The following is a 16,118-nucleotide window of genomic DNA, read 5'->3' as shown; positions in this document are numbered from 1 at the left end:
TGTCTTGGCTCTTTACCTGTTCAGCAGCCCGACCTCCAAGTGTCATGCATGTCATGTCAAATAGCTGCTCCCTTGTCATCAGCAAATTCTCATTTGGTAAATATTGAGCAAAGCCCAATGCTGCAGTGCCGCGAGGAACAATTGTTACTTTCAAAAGTGGCTCTGCATACTCCAAGAACCATCCAACTACAGCATGACCTGATTCATGATATGCTACAGTCCTCCTTTCCTCCTTACTAATTACCTAGAAAATAGCACAACCGATTGATCAAAAAATGGTATATATCACTACAAATACAGCAATGTTGCTGAAAATAGCCAAAAAATTGAAGCATTTGTGCATATGCAAATGCAGACCTTAATAAAGTCCATGTGACTATCCCAATAGATATAACAATGATCAAGAAGAAAAAATTCATAATTGTAGCTAAAAGAACGATAGTTTCACAGTGAAGTACTCAGTATTTGCATGTCTCTATGGTAGTTTTTTTGACGGATTAAATATTTATGGAACACGTTGACTATATTTTTATATAAATTTTGACAGAAATGTACTAACATTTTCTGAGCTATTTACTATCATATTGCATTTTCTCTTCAATTTATATCCTTCTGTAGCACATTTTCCTTCAGATTCGCTAGAGTTTGAATAATGAAACAAAGTTCAGAGGTTTTGTCGATCTGGCTAGCAAAAGACAGTTGAAAAGATACAGGCAAGGAAAAAATGACAGACCAGAAAAAAGAGTCTGCAATATTAGGACCTAAAACTAAGTTAAAAATCATAGGTCTGTTAATTCAAGGCAGCATTAAGACTAGTTGACATGTAGAAAGGACAAAACAAGAACGTTCAAACCCAAAATCAGCTCAAGATAACTTTGAAATCAGCTTGAGATTGATTCAAAAACAAACTAAACCAAAACGCAAAACCAGCTGGAATGAGGTAATTTGGGAAAATAAATCATCAGGTTAAATATTATTCACATACTATGGAGAACCTAGGAAAGCTAATTCAGGTTCAATGACTTAGTTTTGGGCAGTCAAACATTTGCATTCATAGTTACAGGCTTCTCATCTTTTGAGCAAATCAATTAAATAAAAATTATAACTTTTTATGTCCATACTTCCCGGGATAGGGTGCTAGGGAGGGAAGACATCAAGCCCATCATTCCTACAGATCACAATAACATAAAACTGCCCTTGACAGTAGGAACCTATGGCATTCACAAACCTGGTCCTGAATCTTGACGCGGGTTTGCCGAGGGAGAAGGGAGATGGAAAAGGAAAGTCGTCTGCACCAACCTCGTTATGAGTCCAGATAAAAGATGACATGAGTATGGCTCAGCATGATGGCGACTTGAGTTCAGAGAAAGCAAACTGCCCTTGACAGTAGGAACCTATGGCATTCACAAATCTGGTCCTGAATCTTGACGAGGGTTTGCCAAGGGAGAAGGGAGATGGAAAAGGAAAGTCCTCTGCACCAACCTCGTTCTGAGTACAGATAAAAGCTGATGTGAGTATGGCTCAGCATGATGGTGACTTGAGTTCAGAGAAAGCAACAGTGGAAAGCTCTGAGGAAAATATTAAATACAGGACACCAGTCCTGATCTATGAAGCAGAACACCTCAAGAAGAACAAGATAAAGAGGTGGGCGCTGAACACCAGGAGGAAAATGGGCAGGGCATTTTACCCAACCCGCCTAGGTACGAAGGCAAGGACAGACCCCCAAACAAATGGCTCATAAGAACACCACACCCAGAATGACTCACACCAGAGGTCAAAATTTGGAGGCACTCCACACAACGCAGGGTTTTGCAACAGACACAAAGCCACCACAGTTCAAAATTTGGAAAGATTGGAGGAGAAGGTTTGAGTCTGCAGAGATGCTACCAGCAGCAAGCAAATAAATAGGGAGTTGGCACCCATCATCCCAGATACATGGTTTTCACGTAGCAGACCCACCAGATATTCTGACCTTGACCTCTACAAAAGAAATCATAGCCTGCCACATGGACTTGGCCACACAGAAAAGAAACCCCCATCTCAGTAATATCGGAGGAGGAGCTGCAACAGCTCAATGACAAAGACTCCTTGATAAACACCATCAAGGGTTCAGAATATGCTTCAAAGAATGATGAATAACCAAGGGACAAAGAAGACACAGAAGACAACCAAGCAGAAGATTTCCCTTGGCAATGATGATAAATAGCACAAAGTTTCTCTGCTTCTCCTCTATCTCTTTGGCTATAGTTTATATGTTTTCTTTTTATTCTTATAATAGCATAGTACATAGTCGCAGGGGATCAAGCTATATCCATTAATGTTTTGTTCTGTTGCTGCAAGGACATACTTGACAGACCATTATAATGGAATCAATCAAGGGTCTCTCAGCCAAATTCTCTGAAAGGATGTAAATATTTTGTGTGTATGAATAGATAACCTGCCACTGAAAAAAAGCTGTCTATACTTTTCCTATTAGCTTTTTGATGCATCCAAAGACACTGAGAATGTGGCTACATATTTTTCGCATTACATTTTTTCAGACCTCATAAAGTACGACAATAATAAGCCATATAGACATGTATTTCTTAAAACTGACACCATCAAGGTAAAGAAAATTTAATATAATTAACTAAGAATTTCAGAAACAAGGGGATAAAAAATAAATAAATAAAAATAAAATAAAATAACTCTAGAAAAACAGCTTACAAATTAATGTCAACCTATAAAAGGACTGATGACCAGTTGTGACAATCACGAACAACAGCATTCCAAATAACAAGAAAGAATCAGAATTCCCAGCAGCAGTTTTAAGAAATTATACTTCTCTACTTTAAAAAAACAATAGCAAAAATGGAAAATCATTATGACTCCAGAAGCCAATCAAATCCCAATTCAAAATATCAACTAAGCTTCTTAGAAGGTAATCACATAACAAAACATTCAACAGGAATTCTGTCATAGCCCACCAAACAAAATATTCCATGAACATGAAGTTCAAAATAGGTACACCCTACAACTTCACAATATGTCACTTCAAGAAAAAATCAATGGGGCAACAAAAAATCATTGTCATATTTCAATATCAAAAGGACTTATTCTTATAAAAAAAGGTTCGTTAAACCCCTTTGGATAGACTGAAATATATTCTATGATTACAATAAAGGTTATATGAACAGAATGATTCACATGAACTGAACCTTTTCCCTTAGCAATGTATATATTCCTGCTACGTAATCTAAAAACAATGGCATAAAATGTAGATAGATAAAAATAGTGAAGTGACTCTAAAAATCTCAAATAGGAAACCACGACCAAGTGATATGAACCTGAATAGCAAATGAAGAATCTAGACAGAAGAATAAATGAAGAATCACAACAGAAACTAAGAAACAAACCTTATTTTTCTTCTCCAAACCACCAATAATTCTATCAATAGCTGCCTCAAAGTGTGACATATTGATCTCAGTCTTCTCATTCCTCACAGCAATAAGAGCACCCTCATTGCACACATTTGCAATATCTGCTACTGCAAATCCTGGAGTCAGTGCAGCAAGGCGTTGAGAGTAGTATTTTGGATCTTGGTCAAGCTTAAGTTTCTTCAGATAAATTTGGAAGATTTGTTCCCGACCAATTATGTCAGGCTTATCAATAGAAATTTGACGATCAAATCGCCCGGGCCTGAGAAGGGCCTTGTCCAAGATGTCAGGTCTGTTAGTGCCTGCAAGCACCACTACACCTGAAGTTGTCCCAAAACCATCCATTTCTACTAGCAACTGGTTGAGAGTACTTTCTCTTTCATCATTTGCTACTGCTAACCCTCCACAACCTCTTGCCCGACCAATTGCATCAATCTCATCAATAAAGATAATACTTGGTGCAGACTGCCTAGCTTCAGCAAACAAACTTCTAACTCTAGAAGGCCCAACACCAACAAACATCTCCATGAAATCTGAGCCACAAATTGAAAGAAAAGGGACTCCTGCTTCCCCTGCTGTAGCTTTTTCCAAGAGAGTTTTCCCTGTGCCAGGAGGACCCACTAAAAGGGCTCCTTTTGGAATTTTAGCTCCTAGCTCTTGGTACTTTTTAGGATTTTTAAGAAAATGCACAAACTCCATGATCTCTTGCTTTGCTTCATCACAACCAGCTACATCCTTAAAAAATACCTGGACCACAATGCAGGAAACGTGTAGCATATGTGACTGAACTTGCAAACTAAAAATCTGGAAGTTGAAAGCAAGTGGCACAACATGAAGAACTTTTATTGTAGGAAAACTGGTAAATGTTTAACAGGACCATTACAAAGTGCTGAATTTCTCTATGAAAGAATAATCAAAACATACTGAAGAGAAATAGGTAGTGTGCATATCAATACAAGTATCCAACCCAGAACAGAGAACACTGAGAAAACTTGCAACGTACATTAAGACATGTACTGTACCGTGAAGTAATAAAAAAGGATATGGCATTTGAAAGTCTAAACAAATGTGGATGAAAATGTAGACAGGCTCGGCAACATACATATAAGAAAATAAAGGCATAAAATGTGAAAGAATCTCATAACGATCAGCAAGGGAGAGAAATAACTGATCTTACATCGTAATATGATGCTAAAACATCTAAGCCTTATAAATTCAAAAATTTTAAGCTGCATCATAGCAGTTGAGGCTTCAATTTGGTGTATTCATGCAACTGGCACCATACTGATACAAGGCCAAACAGGATATACAATATTTTCTATAAGAATATTTGTTCTGCAACATTCGGATACAGGAAACAGAAATTCCACAACAGAAGAAATGTGAAAGATTATGAAATACAAACCTTGTCCTTTGAATTTTTATCTAGCTTCGTCACATTAGCTTTGCCAATGTTAAAGAGTCCACGACCACCCTTGCCTCCAGGTCCACCTACACCTAAACCACTTTGCATTCTTCGCCCAAAGTAAATAAGAGACCCAAGAATCAATAATGTTGGTGCAAATCTCAACAGCTCTTGGTACCAGACCATTTCTGAAACATATGTTACAGGAACATAATCATGAGGATCAATACCCAGTGCTTCTTGTGCATCTTCCAACTTCTGCTCAAAGGATTCAACACTGCCAATATTAAAAGAATACTTATGTTGGCTGCCACCCCCAGAGGAGGTCCGTCTGACATGAATCTCTGCATCACTGCTTTCACTTTGGGTAGAATTATTTGGTGAATTTCGAACATAAACTTTAGCTACAGATTTGTTTGAAACCACAATATGATCCACAAGCCCAGGTTCCAGAAGTTTATTTTTGAATTCCTGAAAACTAATCTGCAAGGAAATGGCACATTCACAACAAATTAAATGAATACCTATTCCACAACAAAAATAAAATACTTAAATATGTATACGAAGTTGAACTACTGTTCCAAATATATTGCACAAGTTGCTCTCCATACTTAATGGAAATTACGATATTTTCTCCCCGGGAAAAAAAAAGTTGCTCTCCATACAAAATTGACCTAAAAGCATAATCAAATATATAAGGATGTTTTAAAATGATCCAATGAAGATCCTAGAAATAGAGTGATAAACAGTTAATGATTAATATAGTGTAGTCTGCACAGTAGAGTAGGAAAAGCATGACATGTTTGGAGAATCCTTAGTTTCATCGAATAAAAAATGTGTTAATTAATAAGGAGCATATGTTTGCACAGCACTGCCATTCTATATGTTTTGAGTATGCTTCTTATTAGAACCCTCATTATGAATGAAGCTAGCCAAAAATCAGTAAAACATGTTATTATAACATAATTCCACTAAAGCTAAGTTCTCACAAGGACTAGGTCATGTGGAAATGTAGTATACACCCATATACTGTTGGAAATGTTACTAGTTTTGGTCTTCATAATCGTTGTACTCATTTCAATATGTATCTTATGTAACAAACAAAAGAAGAAAAAAATAAGTTATACTTTAAAGCATGGGTTTCATGCTCATTCTTGATGGTCTTCTAGGTAAAAGCGTGTTCTTCATGCTTCTAGGGGTTGTTATGTCATAGGAATTATTGTCGCGAGTCAAGAGAGTCAAGACTCAACATCATATTTATAAGACCCTTCTGGGCAAAATATAACTTGTAAAAGAATTTATTTTTAGTCTAGAAGGTCCTAGAAACCTCCAAAGTACAAATCGGCCTTGGCAGCTTCTAGTCGACCTAGAGAAGGGAATTCGACCTCATTTGACACACACTCACAAGTTCGATCTCAAGAAAAGAAGTTCGATCTATAGCCGGGAAGCAAGGAGAATAGAAGAATGAAGGTCTAGAAGGAGAAAAGAAGGAAGAAATATTGTTTTTGGGCTATATCTCTCTCACACATGCGAAATTCTAGGGTTTCTGCAGCTACAAAGGAGGCCAAAATTGCAGTTCCAAGTTGCAGTATCAAGTTGTTGGGAGAAGGAATATTTTGTCTTGACCTCATTTGACCTTAGGAGAATCTGTCTTGCTCAAAGAAGGATCTCTTGAAGAAGCTGGATTAGTGTTTCTTCAGCAGCTACAGGGCCGAAGTTGTAGGTTGAAGTTGCAGGGTCAAAGCTATGGTCGAAAGTGCAGCTACAAGCTAGTTGGTGCAGGATTGAGCTGTGGTGATCTGATTCTCTTGGAAGGGCTGACTTGGTACTTGGAGGACTTGGTCTAGGGTTTGGGTCTTCACTGACTCATTTGAAGCAGATTCTATAAGAAGAGAAGAGTTTTGGGGGCTTTCCCCTTGGATGGGTTTTTCCCTGGCTTGGAGCCTAATATTTGTGTCCATTGTTTTTACTGTTTCGCTCTTGATATTTGTTTGATGATGGATCTAATAAAAGAACACAAGAAGAATAACAAAAGTTCACAAAAACGTATTAAGGTTAGGAAGAATTGGAATTAAACAGTTGCCACGTTGCATTTTCCAGCATATACCATAAAGGGCAAAGCATTGGCCATGTCAAAATGTTAAATCACCAAATGATTGTCAGCTCCATGTATACACAAATTTCTGCAGCTCTCTAGAATTCAAGAATTAGATCATCGTTGTCGTTTAAACATGGTTCTCAGCTGGTTATGCCAATATATTAAAACAACAACCAACACGCCCAGATTAGGTTGCTTGATGAAATTGTATGGGTCGGAATCCAAATTTGTCAAATTTCAAGTCAAATAGTGAACATTAATGTTTCCACAGCACATACAGCAATACCACAAGACCTAAAGAGAGAAATAGTTAGCATCTCTGACACTTGCAATCTCATGAATAATGTTTTAATTTTTATAAAGGCCTCCTGATTTTGCATGCCCACCCCATATGTTCTGTAGAAAGAAATAACCAAACTGGTACCAAAAAAGGTGAATATGATGATATGTTTGAGTATTGTCTTCATCCCAAAAGAAACTGAATAACACCCACAACTTTGGGCTCCAAAATCTCAAAGGTTCTTTCACATACACCCACACTTATATCACCTTTGTCTCCCTGTTTCAGACAACATAATCCTGTACACTTGCATAATACCTTTCACTGTTGTTCCCTCTATAAACCCAGTTGAAAGACTACCTTAACCTTTCCAGCAATAATCATTTCCTATTGTCTGTGCATCTTTAGTGTGATCATCCACCTCCATAGGATGGAAGGTGTTGCTTTTTGTCTGGTTAAAAAAATATATATAGATGCTTGCAAAAGTCATGGTTTTCATAAAGTTCAAATATGTTGTTATACAGTTTGGGTACTGTTACCCACCCATGCGGGTAACTCCTAGGAGAATTTTTCTTCTACTGTTTCAACCTGCCAGCCATCAGCCCTATCATGATCCACAGATAGCCAGCCTCAGATGCCTCTCATCCACTCTCCAGTCAGTGCCTTTATTCATCTAGCTAGTTCATCTATAGTGAGGTGCATCAACCATTTTTGTATTCTAGTGTTTTCATTTAATGTTTTATGGACATTGTAGTATGGACTCCAGGTTGAATTGGATGATAGACCGCAATTGGTTGTACATGTGTTCCCTTGTTTCATCTTGGCGGTTATCACTTGCCCCTACTCTAGTGTGACCTTCTTTGAATACTTTTTTTCATTGTCCAGGAGGGGCACAAATAGGAGGCTCTGATGATAGTAGCATTCCATGATATCCATACTTAATACTGTCATTTTTTCCTACTCCATTGTCCCATATTTTGATTCGTTGTTGTCAGTTGCTCAAGTTGGTTCATTGTTGGCCTTGTCCTATGAGATGAAGGGGTTGTATATACCCGAGGTTGATGCAGTTGTAAAAAAAAAAAAAAAAGAGAACATTAGCCAAATGTTAAAATGCAAAAGAATGGCAAGGGATGTACAGCAAGTAAAAGTCAAATTATAGCCTCAGCTCTACCCCATCTTATATAGCCACTCATTCCCAAGAGTAACCATTCATATCATGCCTATCAAAATGAAAGGAACTCTCTATAAACATCCACAACAAATTGCCCATCACAAAAAGGGGTTAGCTTATTATTACATAGCAATCAATGAAACTTGTTAAACAAGCCATCTAAAGAAAAGAAAAAGCAAGTGTGGGGGCTTGGAAAAACAGAGGTGAGGAAGGTAACTCAAACATTGCTAAAGCAGGCCCTCTACAAAGGTGCTCATGGACAATGGTTTGATATAACCTAGTGCAATACTATGACTCCATTCATGATATAACCCAAAATCATAGCACCTTTTCATACCTATCTTCTCAAAGGGTCGACCTAGGAATTGTTCCTTCCCTTAGGGTTGGAAGCACCTAATAGGGCCTTATACTAACCCTCCCATACCTCAGCAGGGTAACTTGAGTACAAACCATAAGCTAGGAAGACATTTGAGGATGGTGCTTATATGTACTTTGATGCCTTTAACATTAAATATTGTCCACTCTAATACTCTTATGGTTTCAGCACCCATGATGCTAATCTCACTTGATTCTTTGAATATGTGTACATATTTTTTCCAGTACAGCCACTATCCCTTAAGGGATTGTATGATGTTTCTCCAACACTCCAGAGAGGATGTCTAGCCGCACTTGATGATGACCTAGTACACTTGGACAAAGGACATTAAGCACTTATTGAGGAGAATTGACCTTGGATGCCTTGACATAGTGGATAAATATTACCCTTCAGAGCCATGACATTGCCTTGAGAGCTGATGTAGCCCAGAATTGACATGACCCCCCAAGCTACCATTGCACCTGGATGTTCCCTTTTTTTTAGAATATTTGATGATGATGATGACATAGGACCCCTTGGAGGTGATGGTACATAGTTCTCCATGATGATGCCATGCCTAGCATTATGACATCTCCTTCACGATGCTTCGATTGAATGTGTGGGCACCCTTGTGGAGGACATTAGAATTGGCGAGGCCTTGCTTGATGATTAGGCAGCCATTGGATGAGGACACATGACTTCTAGATGAGATGCACCCCTTGGATCCATTCATTGCACTTTTGATGGAGAGATACACCATTTTGAGGATGACATCACCTTTATGAGGGGATTTAACTCGAACATGTGGGTTAATTGAGCCATAATTATTGAGTTAGCTATCTTTGGGGGTCAGCTTGTGACCTATCCAACTTGTAATCATGATTTAATATTATTTTAGGGTTTTAGGGCTAGGATTAGCGAAAATTGACTTGGTTTCCCTCATATAAATAAGGAAAGAATTATTCTTAGTTCACTATCACACTTGGAGATCAACATGCACTAGCTACTTGTCACTTCTCTCTTGTGCATTATGGAGCACTAGTGTAGTGAATTTCTCTTAGAAGATGTTTGTTGGATGGTTCTCTCTATTGGATAATTATTGGTGGTTCTTTGATGATATGTGCTATCTTTATGTAATTTGTATTCTTCCATCTTGTTCTTGTTGATGAATTAGGGTTTAATGAAATTTTCACCAAGGTTTTATTGATGTTTTATGGCTCTAAAATCTCCTTGTACAATATCTTCATCAAGTTTCTCTTGAGGAAGCTAGGTTTAGCTTCCTCCCCTTAAATCTCCAAAGAAGATAAAAGGATGCTAGCATTAAAGGTGTGAGCAACACAAGTTTGTCTTCCCCATTTCCTTTGAATCCACATCTATCTCTTTTCTTCCATAGAGTTTTCCATAGACGCCATTAACCCTTGATTGAGAAAAGCAGTAGTCTTATCTCTTGCACCAATCCATTCAAATAAAAGCCTAAATATATTTTATTTTATGGTTTACTAGGGTAAATTAGGGTTAGGTTGTAGCGAAACCATAAATTTTCAACATTATTTGCCTTGGATCTTATGGTCCTAGGGTTAGAACTCGTACAAATTCATTTGGAAAAGTGAACATATCACTTTACATGCATTTTCCAGCCATAAATTAGGGCTGAAATCTAGGGTTTATGTTAAAATTGGCAACTAAGGCCAAAATCCATGTGGGTCATCTTATGTATGGCAGCTGATATTTTTCTTGGATCCCTCTCATCGAGAGACGTAGGATTGATCTAAAGATCATCCGATTCCAATAAGTATTCATGGAGTTATGAATTTATTTGTGTTATAAGACAATTTGTCAAGGTCGGCCAGCAACCAAATAACCCACACATGTGCTCAACGTTTTAGTATAAAAAGAGGTGACTTGATAGTCATTTCTACACACACTTCTATCTTGATTTCTCTCCACTTGTCTAGGGTTTTAGTGGAAGAGAAATCTAGGAGTGGAAGCCCTAGACGTTGGAGGAAAAGAGGTTTCCCTAGCTGCAGCAAAGAAGGCATGCTAGCAAAGCGATGGAAGGGTTCTATGAGTTGACCTAAAGGAGATCAAGGAAGAAGCCTAACACTATCCTAAGGCAGCCCTAACGCTATCCTAAGGCATCCTTAACACAGTCCTATAAGGCAGCCCTAACGCTATCCTAAACATAGATATGGTGCCCTAGCCGTAGGCATATGGTGCCCTAAACACTGGTCTAATCTAGCCCTAAACGCTGATCTAATCCAGCCCTAACCGTAGTCAAACAAGAAGGTCTTAGCCGCAACAAATGGAGGGTCAAGTTGTTGTAAAAGAGGCTGAGGTAGGGCAGACTGTTTCAGGGCTGCGTAGAGGTGTCATGAGTGCAAGAAAGGGTTGCTTATGACGCTATATGGAGAGGCCTAAAAACCAATGTTCCACCAAGACTCCAGGACGAGGAGACTCGGATGCGGGGAGACGCACAAGGGGGGCGTGTGGGAGTATCCTCAAATTTTAGGGAAATTTAAGGGGGACAGGGGGACATCGGGGTATATATATATATATATATATATATATATATATATATATATATATATATATATATGATATTCAATAATGAAAGCATAAATACAACGATACATACATAATTGAATTAAATAATGAAATAAATTGATCCATACTCATCATCCTTACTAATACATACATGATTCATCCATATACCACGAGATTCAATAATGAAATACTCCAATCCATATTCATTATTCACCATTCTAGAATCTACATTGATTTAAAAATTAAATTCATCATTCATCATTCTAGATTCTAAATTGATTTAAAATTAGAATTCATCATTCATCATTCTAGAATCTAATTAGTACTAAGCAAAATAGACTATAATAGATACTGAAATCTGAATACTGGAATAGTAAATTGATATAACTAAAACTCAAAAACAGTGGAGTGATGAGTCTAAAAGTCACTCTAAAGTACAAAGAGGGCTTGGTGCTCTTGATTAAATACTAATTCCATACCCTTGTACATGACAAAATGCAATGGAAACATTGCAATCCATCGAATTCTGAATTCCTAAAAAACTAAGTCTGCTGGATTTTGAGTGAGATCTAAAATTCTACTTTCTCCATATGAAATCCAATGAGGTCGGAACCACTCTCAAACATCCTGAGTCATTTCATGGTAATGTTAAAAATTTAAGTAAAAGGATGAAAATGAAAGATAAAAGAGAATGTCACTTTTACTATAAGAATTTAACATTACCGTGAATGTCACTTTTACTTTAAGAATTTAACATTACCCTGAATTGCATAGCATTAGTAGGGAAATATGGTAAAATACTAGGTTTTCCCTATCATAAATCATTGTTTACAAGCAAATTTAACGGGGGACGCATAGCCCATATTGAGGGGCTTTTGGGGAGTCGTGTCCCCCACACTGGGGAAATGTCCCCCCCTGCGTCTCCCCATGTCTCCCCAAAAGGGGGACGTGGGGAAACGTTTCCCCAGATGTCCCTCTGTCCCGGGTGCATGGGGCGCGAGAGGTGCATGCACCCAACCCTGGGGGACGCGTCCCTGTGGAACACTGCTAAAAACAAGTCCTATGCTGATGTTCTAAAGATCCCTAGCCGCAGTCAATAAGTGGAGATCAACTGTCACAGCCCTAATTCTAGCCTCACCCTAACTGCTGGTCAAGGAAAGCTAGTTGCAGTTCTTATGGGGTTCACTGTTAGGGACAGCAGCTACAGCAATATAACTAGGCAGCAACAAGCATGGAGCTGCATGGGACAACTGCATAGTAAATGGGACAGCAAAGGAATGCTAAGGCAAACATGGACAGCATGGAAAGCATGGACAGCTTGGCAAGCATGATAGCCTAGCAAGCATGGACAACATGGCAAGCATGGACAGCATGGCAAGCATGGTGTTGCAAGCACATGAGACATGTTGTATGACAACATGGTTCAGCATACCACATGGGACAGCAGTGTGGCAACATGATGCAACTATGGCACATGGGCAATTGTGGCAACATGGTGCAACAATGGCACATGCGACAGCAGTGGCAGCACTAGGTGCAGCAATATGATGTGTGCAGCATAGTCATGAGGTCCAGCTTAGTGATGATGGGTGCAACATGGTGCAGCACGGTGAGGTGCAGCATGATGACGAGGTGCAGCACAATGATAGGTGGAGTCACCTTGGAGAATCAGTTGAAGCAGCATGTCTTCAACTGAGTTCAGCTATCTCATGTATCATCTTAGAGATGATCTATGCTCTTATTTAGATAAGTCAAAGTGTTGACTTTTGTTGTATATGTACTATCTCTCTCTCTCTCTGCTGAACTATTGAAGAACATATAAGAAGAATTGATCAAGGGTTTCCCCACATTGGGTTTGTCCCTGGCTAGCGCCACATCTTGTGTCCTCTTGTCTTGGCTTGTCTTCTGCGATTTATGTTTATGTTCTATCTACAATTTACTTTAATGCTAATGTGATTGCTAATCTGGAAAAGATATTGAGCTAACTGTGAAAATTGAAATAAATTGCTCTAAGCATAGAACATACCTAAAATTAACAGTTTATTGTGTTGTTATGTGTGTTTTCCACCAAGTGATGTAATTTCTCTTGTTTATTCATTAACTAGCCCTAATTTTTCACTTTTTATCATAGATTTCAGGGAAATTTTTTTATTGTTATAAAATATTTGCATGTTGTAAATTGCTGATTGAAACCCTAATTCATAACAGCAAAGTGTAATTTCTTGATTGCATGTGTTTGGTAAACTATTTGAGCCTCTAATGGCCAAAGTAAGCCCTCTAGATTTAGCCATAGGAACCTTTTAATTCGTTATTGAAATTATACTTTAAATCACCCAAATCCATAATCGTTGCATACTTGTCCTTAGGAGAATCTTGTCGAAGAACCCTTAGGGGGCATTGAGCCTAAGTCCAATTGGGTTACTTGATCCCTAATATCTACTAGAGAAGCCTCCTTTGTGGAGATTATATCTAACCACAAAAATGAGGGGAGTAGTTGATGAGGTGATAGTGGTAAGTCTCCCTATGTTGCTCTCAATCTAGGTTTCTTAGTGAGACTTTGCACTAGGGTGCTAGATTCTGCAATCACAAGTACAAACATACCAATTGTCCACATACCAAAAAAGAAATTACAATTATAGGGACATATCAAAACTAGTAAATTAAAAGTTACAAAATATTGAAGAAAAGCTTAAGAATTTTTAATTTTGACTTACCAAAATACTCAATTTACCATACTATATAAGAAAAATTTTACCATACTATATAAGAAAAATAATCTATCACGATCAAGCACAATATAAACATTTAATATTAGTTGAATAAGCGAAGGAGATGTCAATTGGGTTTAGCTCAGGTGGTTGGGAGAAATGTTGTTATCCTTCCTTCCCGAGTTCAATTCTTACATGAGACATGTTGAGCTCATAATGAGTATTTCTTGTAATGGCTTTGAGGGTTGTTGTCTAAGCAATCCCTCAAGGACCGAAACATGTATATTCCTCATATGGACTATAAAGATATTTCTCATCGAAAAAGAGCCAAGGAAAAGTTGTCATGAGGGTACACATCCATATCTTTAAGACCATGACTCAAAAAAAAGGTGCATGCCTAGTTATGTATCTTGGATGGAATTTCTCAAGAGGTTACACCATCAAAAATGCCCATATCTCAAGATATTCTTATACATCTCAATATTCTTGTCAATAACTGTAAAATTCCAACACAATGCAGAACAATCATACAAAATAAGAGGTGTAACAATACCTCATGGAACAATAAAATTTTGGATAATCCCTACTCTTATGGTAAAATCTTGATAACAAAGGATCTTGCATAGATAATATCAGAAGGGTACACGTCCATGTCTCCAATGCTAAAAAGAAAAAAGAAAGAAAGTGCAAATGTATACATGTATTGAGGGTACATGTCCACATCTCCAATGTTAAAAAGAAAAAGAAAAAGTGCAAAGGTATCCATGTATACTAGATGAACTTTCTTATGAGGGCAGGCCATAACTAATGTGCATATCTCATGGTTCTCATATATCTCGCTACTCTTAGTCGACAAACATAAACGTACTACCACTACACAAAAGAATCGCAATAAAAAGGGCAGGTAGCAATACCTCCTTACAATACCATAAAATTTTGCTTAGCCCCTACTCTTGTTGTAAAATTTCAATTTTGAAGCATCCTTTGTTATTAAAGAGATGGTTATGAAACATCAATGTGGAACATTTACGATTCATTTTTATGTTCAAATGATGGTCACACATAAATCATCTCTTTCAAATTTTCTACTAGGAGCTAACTATTAGCCATAAACATATATGCTTACCTCCATATTATATTATCTTTGAAAACAAGCCAATGGTTAATAAAAAAACCATGCTTAATGAAATGCATGAAATGAAAACAAGCTTCATATAATTTATCTATATGTCCAGAAAAACCACCCTAGCTTGCCAGAAACATTGTTCCTTGTTTCATGGTTCAAACTCACAGAAAATGGCCTGGAAAATTGCATGGAATGAAAATAAGCTTCATACAATTTATCTATGTGACTAGAAATACCACCCTAGCTTGCCCAAAACATTGTTCCTTGTTTCAAGGATGGAACTCACATAAAATGGCTTGGAAATGTTGCGCACCTCATTCATGCAATAAATTTGAAGCCTAGGATAAAATAAATCATGGATAAAAAATAACTAATTAAACAAGGTTAAGGACTTAGGTTGTAGTAATTGCATTGGACCTTTACCTAACCTGCAGTTCTATTTCTTAGCAAAGTGACCTTCCTATTTAAGATTAACATAATATTGTCTTCTTTATCCCCCCTACAGTGCTCTAAGCCCCCCTCTTATGGAGTCATAACCCCCCATTCTTTGTGTTGATAAATCTACGGGCAGCTAGATTAGATGATTTATCTTACTTTGATAACTGCTTGTGATGTATTTTTATTTAACTTGATTAGCTTCTTCTTTCACTTGATTATTATTATGTTCTTATCATAAAACAACTACCAAACAATGAAAGAACAATGAGACAAGAGGACACAAAATGTAGGTTGCTAGCCAGGGCCAAAACCTCTCCTCTTGAGAGGAAAACCCACAAGAATTCTTCTCTTCTTATAGAATCTTCAAATGACGAATTCCAAGACCTAAGACCCTTGACAAAGACCCCTCCAAGACCAAGTCCACCTTCCTTCTTTATGATCTTTCCTTACACAGCTTACAGCAACAACCATTTACCTTCCAGCAACAATTTCGACCCCAACAACTTCTACAATTTCAACTTTCCCAACAATTTCTGCAATTTTGACTTGCCAGCAATTTCTACAATTTCAACTTGCC

At 37.7% G+C, this 16,118-nt stretch overlaps 1 protein-coding gene across 2 annotated transcripts in view; it reads right to left on the bottom strand.

The window, feature by feature from the left end:
- LOC149191250 (ATP-dependent zinc metalloprotease FTSH 8, mitochondrial-like) overlaps window positions 1-16,118 on the bottom strand; it is a 118,770-nt gene that overhangs the window by 1,066 nt on the left and 101,586 nt on the right. For both annotated transcript variants that reach the window (XM_089404144.1, XM_089404143.1), the window contains 3 exons: window positions 4,822-5,304; window positions 3,396-4,163; window positions 17-244 (listed from right to left, as the gene is read on the bottom strand). In XM_089404144.1, the coding sequence (XP_089260270.1) occupies window positions 17-244; window positions 3,396-4,163; window positions 4,822-5,304 (1,479 nt within the window). The remainder of the gene's footprint in view (window positions 1-16; window positions 245-3,395; window positions 4,164-4,821; window positions 5,305-16,118) is intronic.

This window comes from Pinus tabuliformis, chromosome 2_2 (genome assembly GCF_031772625.1).
Source record: "Pinus tabuliformis cultivar Carrire ecotype Pingquan chromosome 2_2, CPIR1, whole genome shotgun sequence".
Lineage (NCBI taxonomy): Eukaryota > Viridiplantae > Streptophyta > Pinopsida > Pinales > Pinaceae > Pinus > Pinus tabuliformis.
The sequence above is the reverse complement of the archived record's forward strand: the minus strand, read 5'-3'. Positions and strand labels throughout refer to the sequence as shown.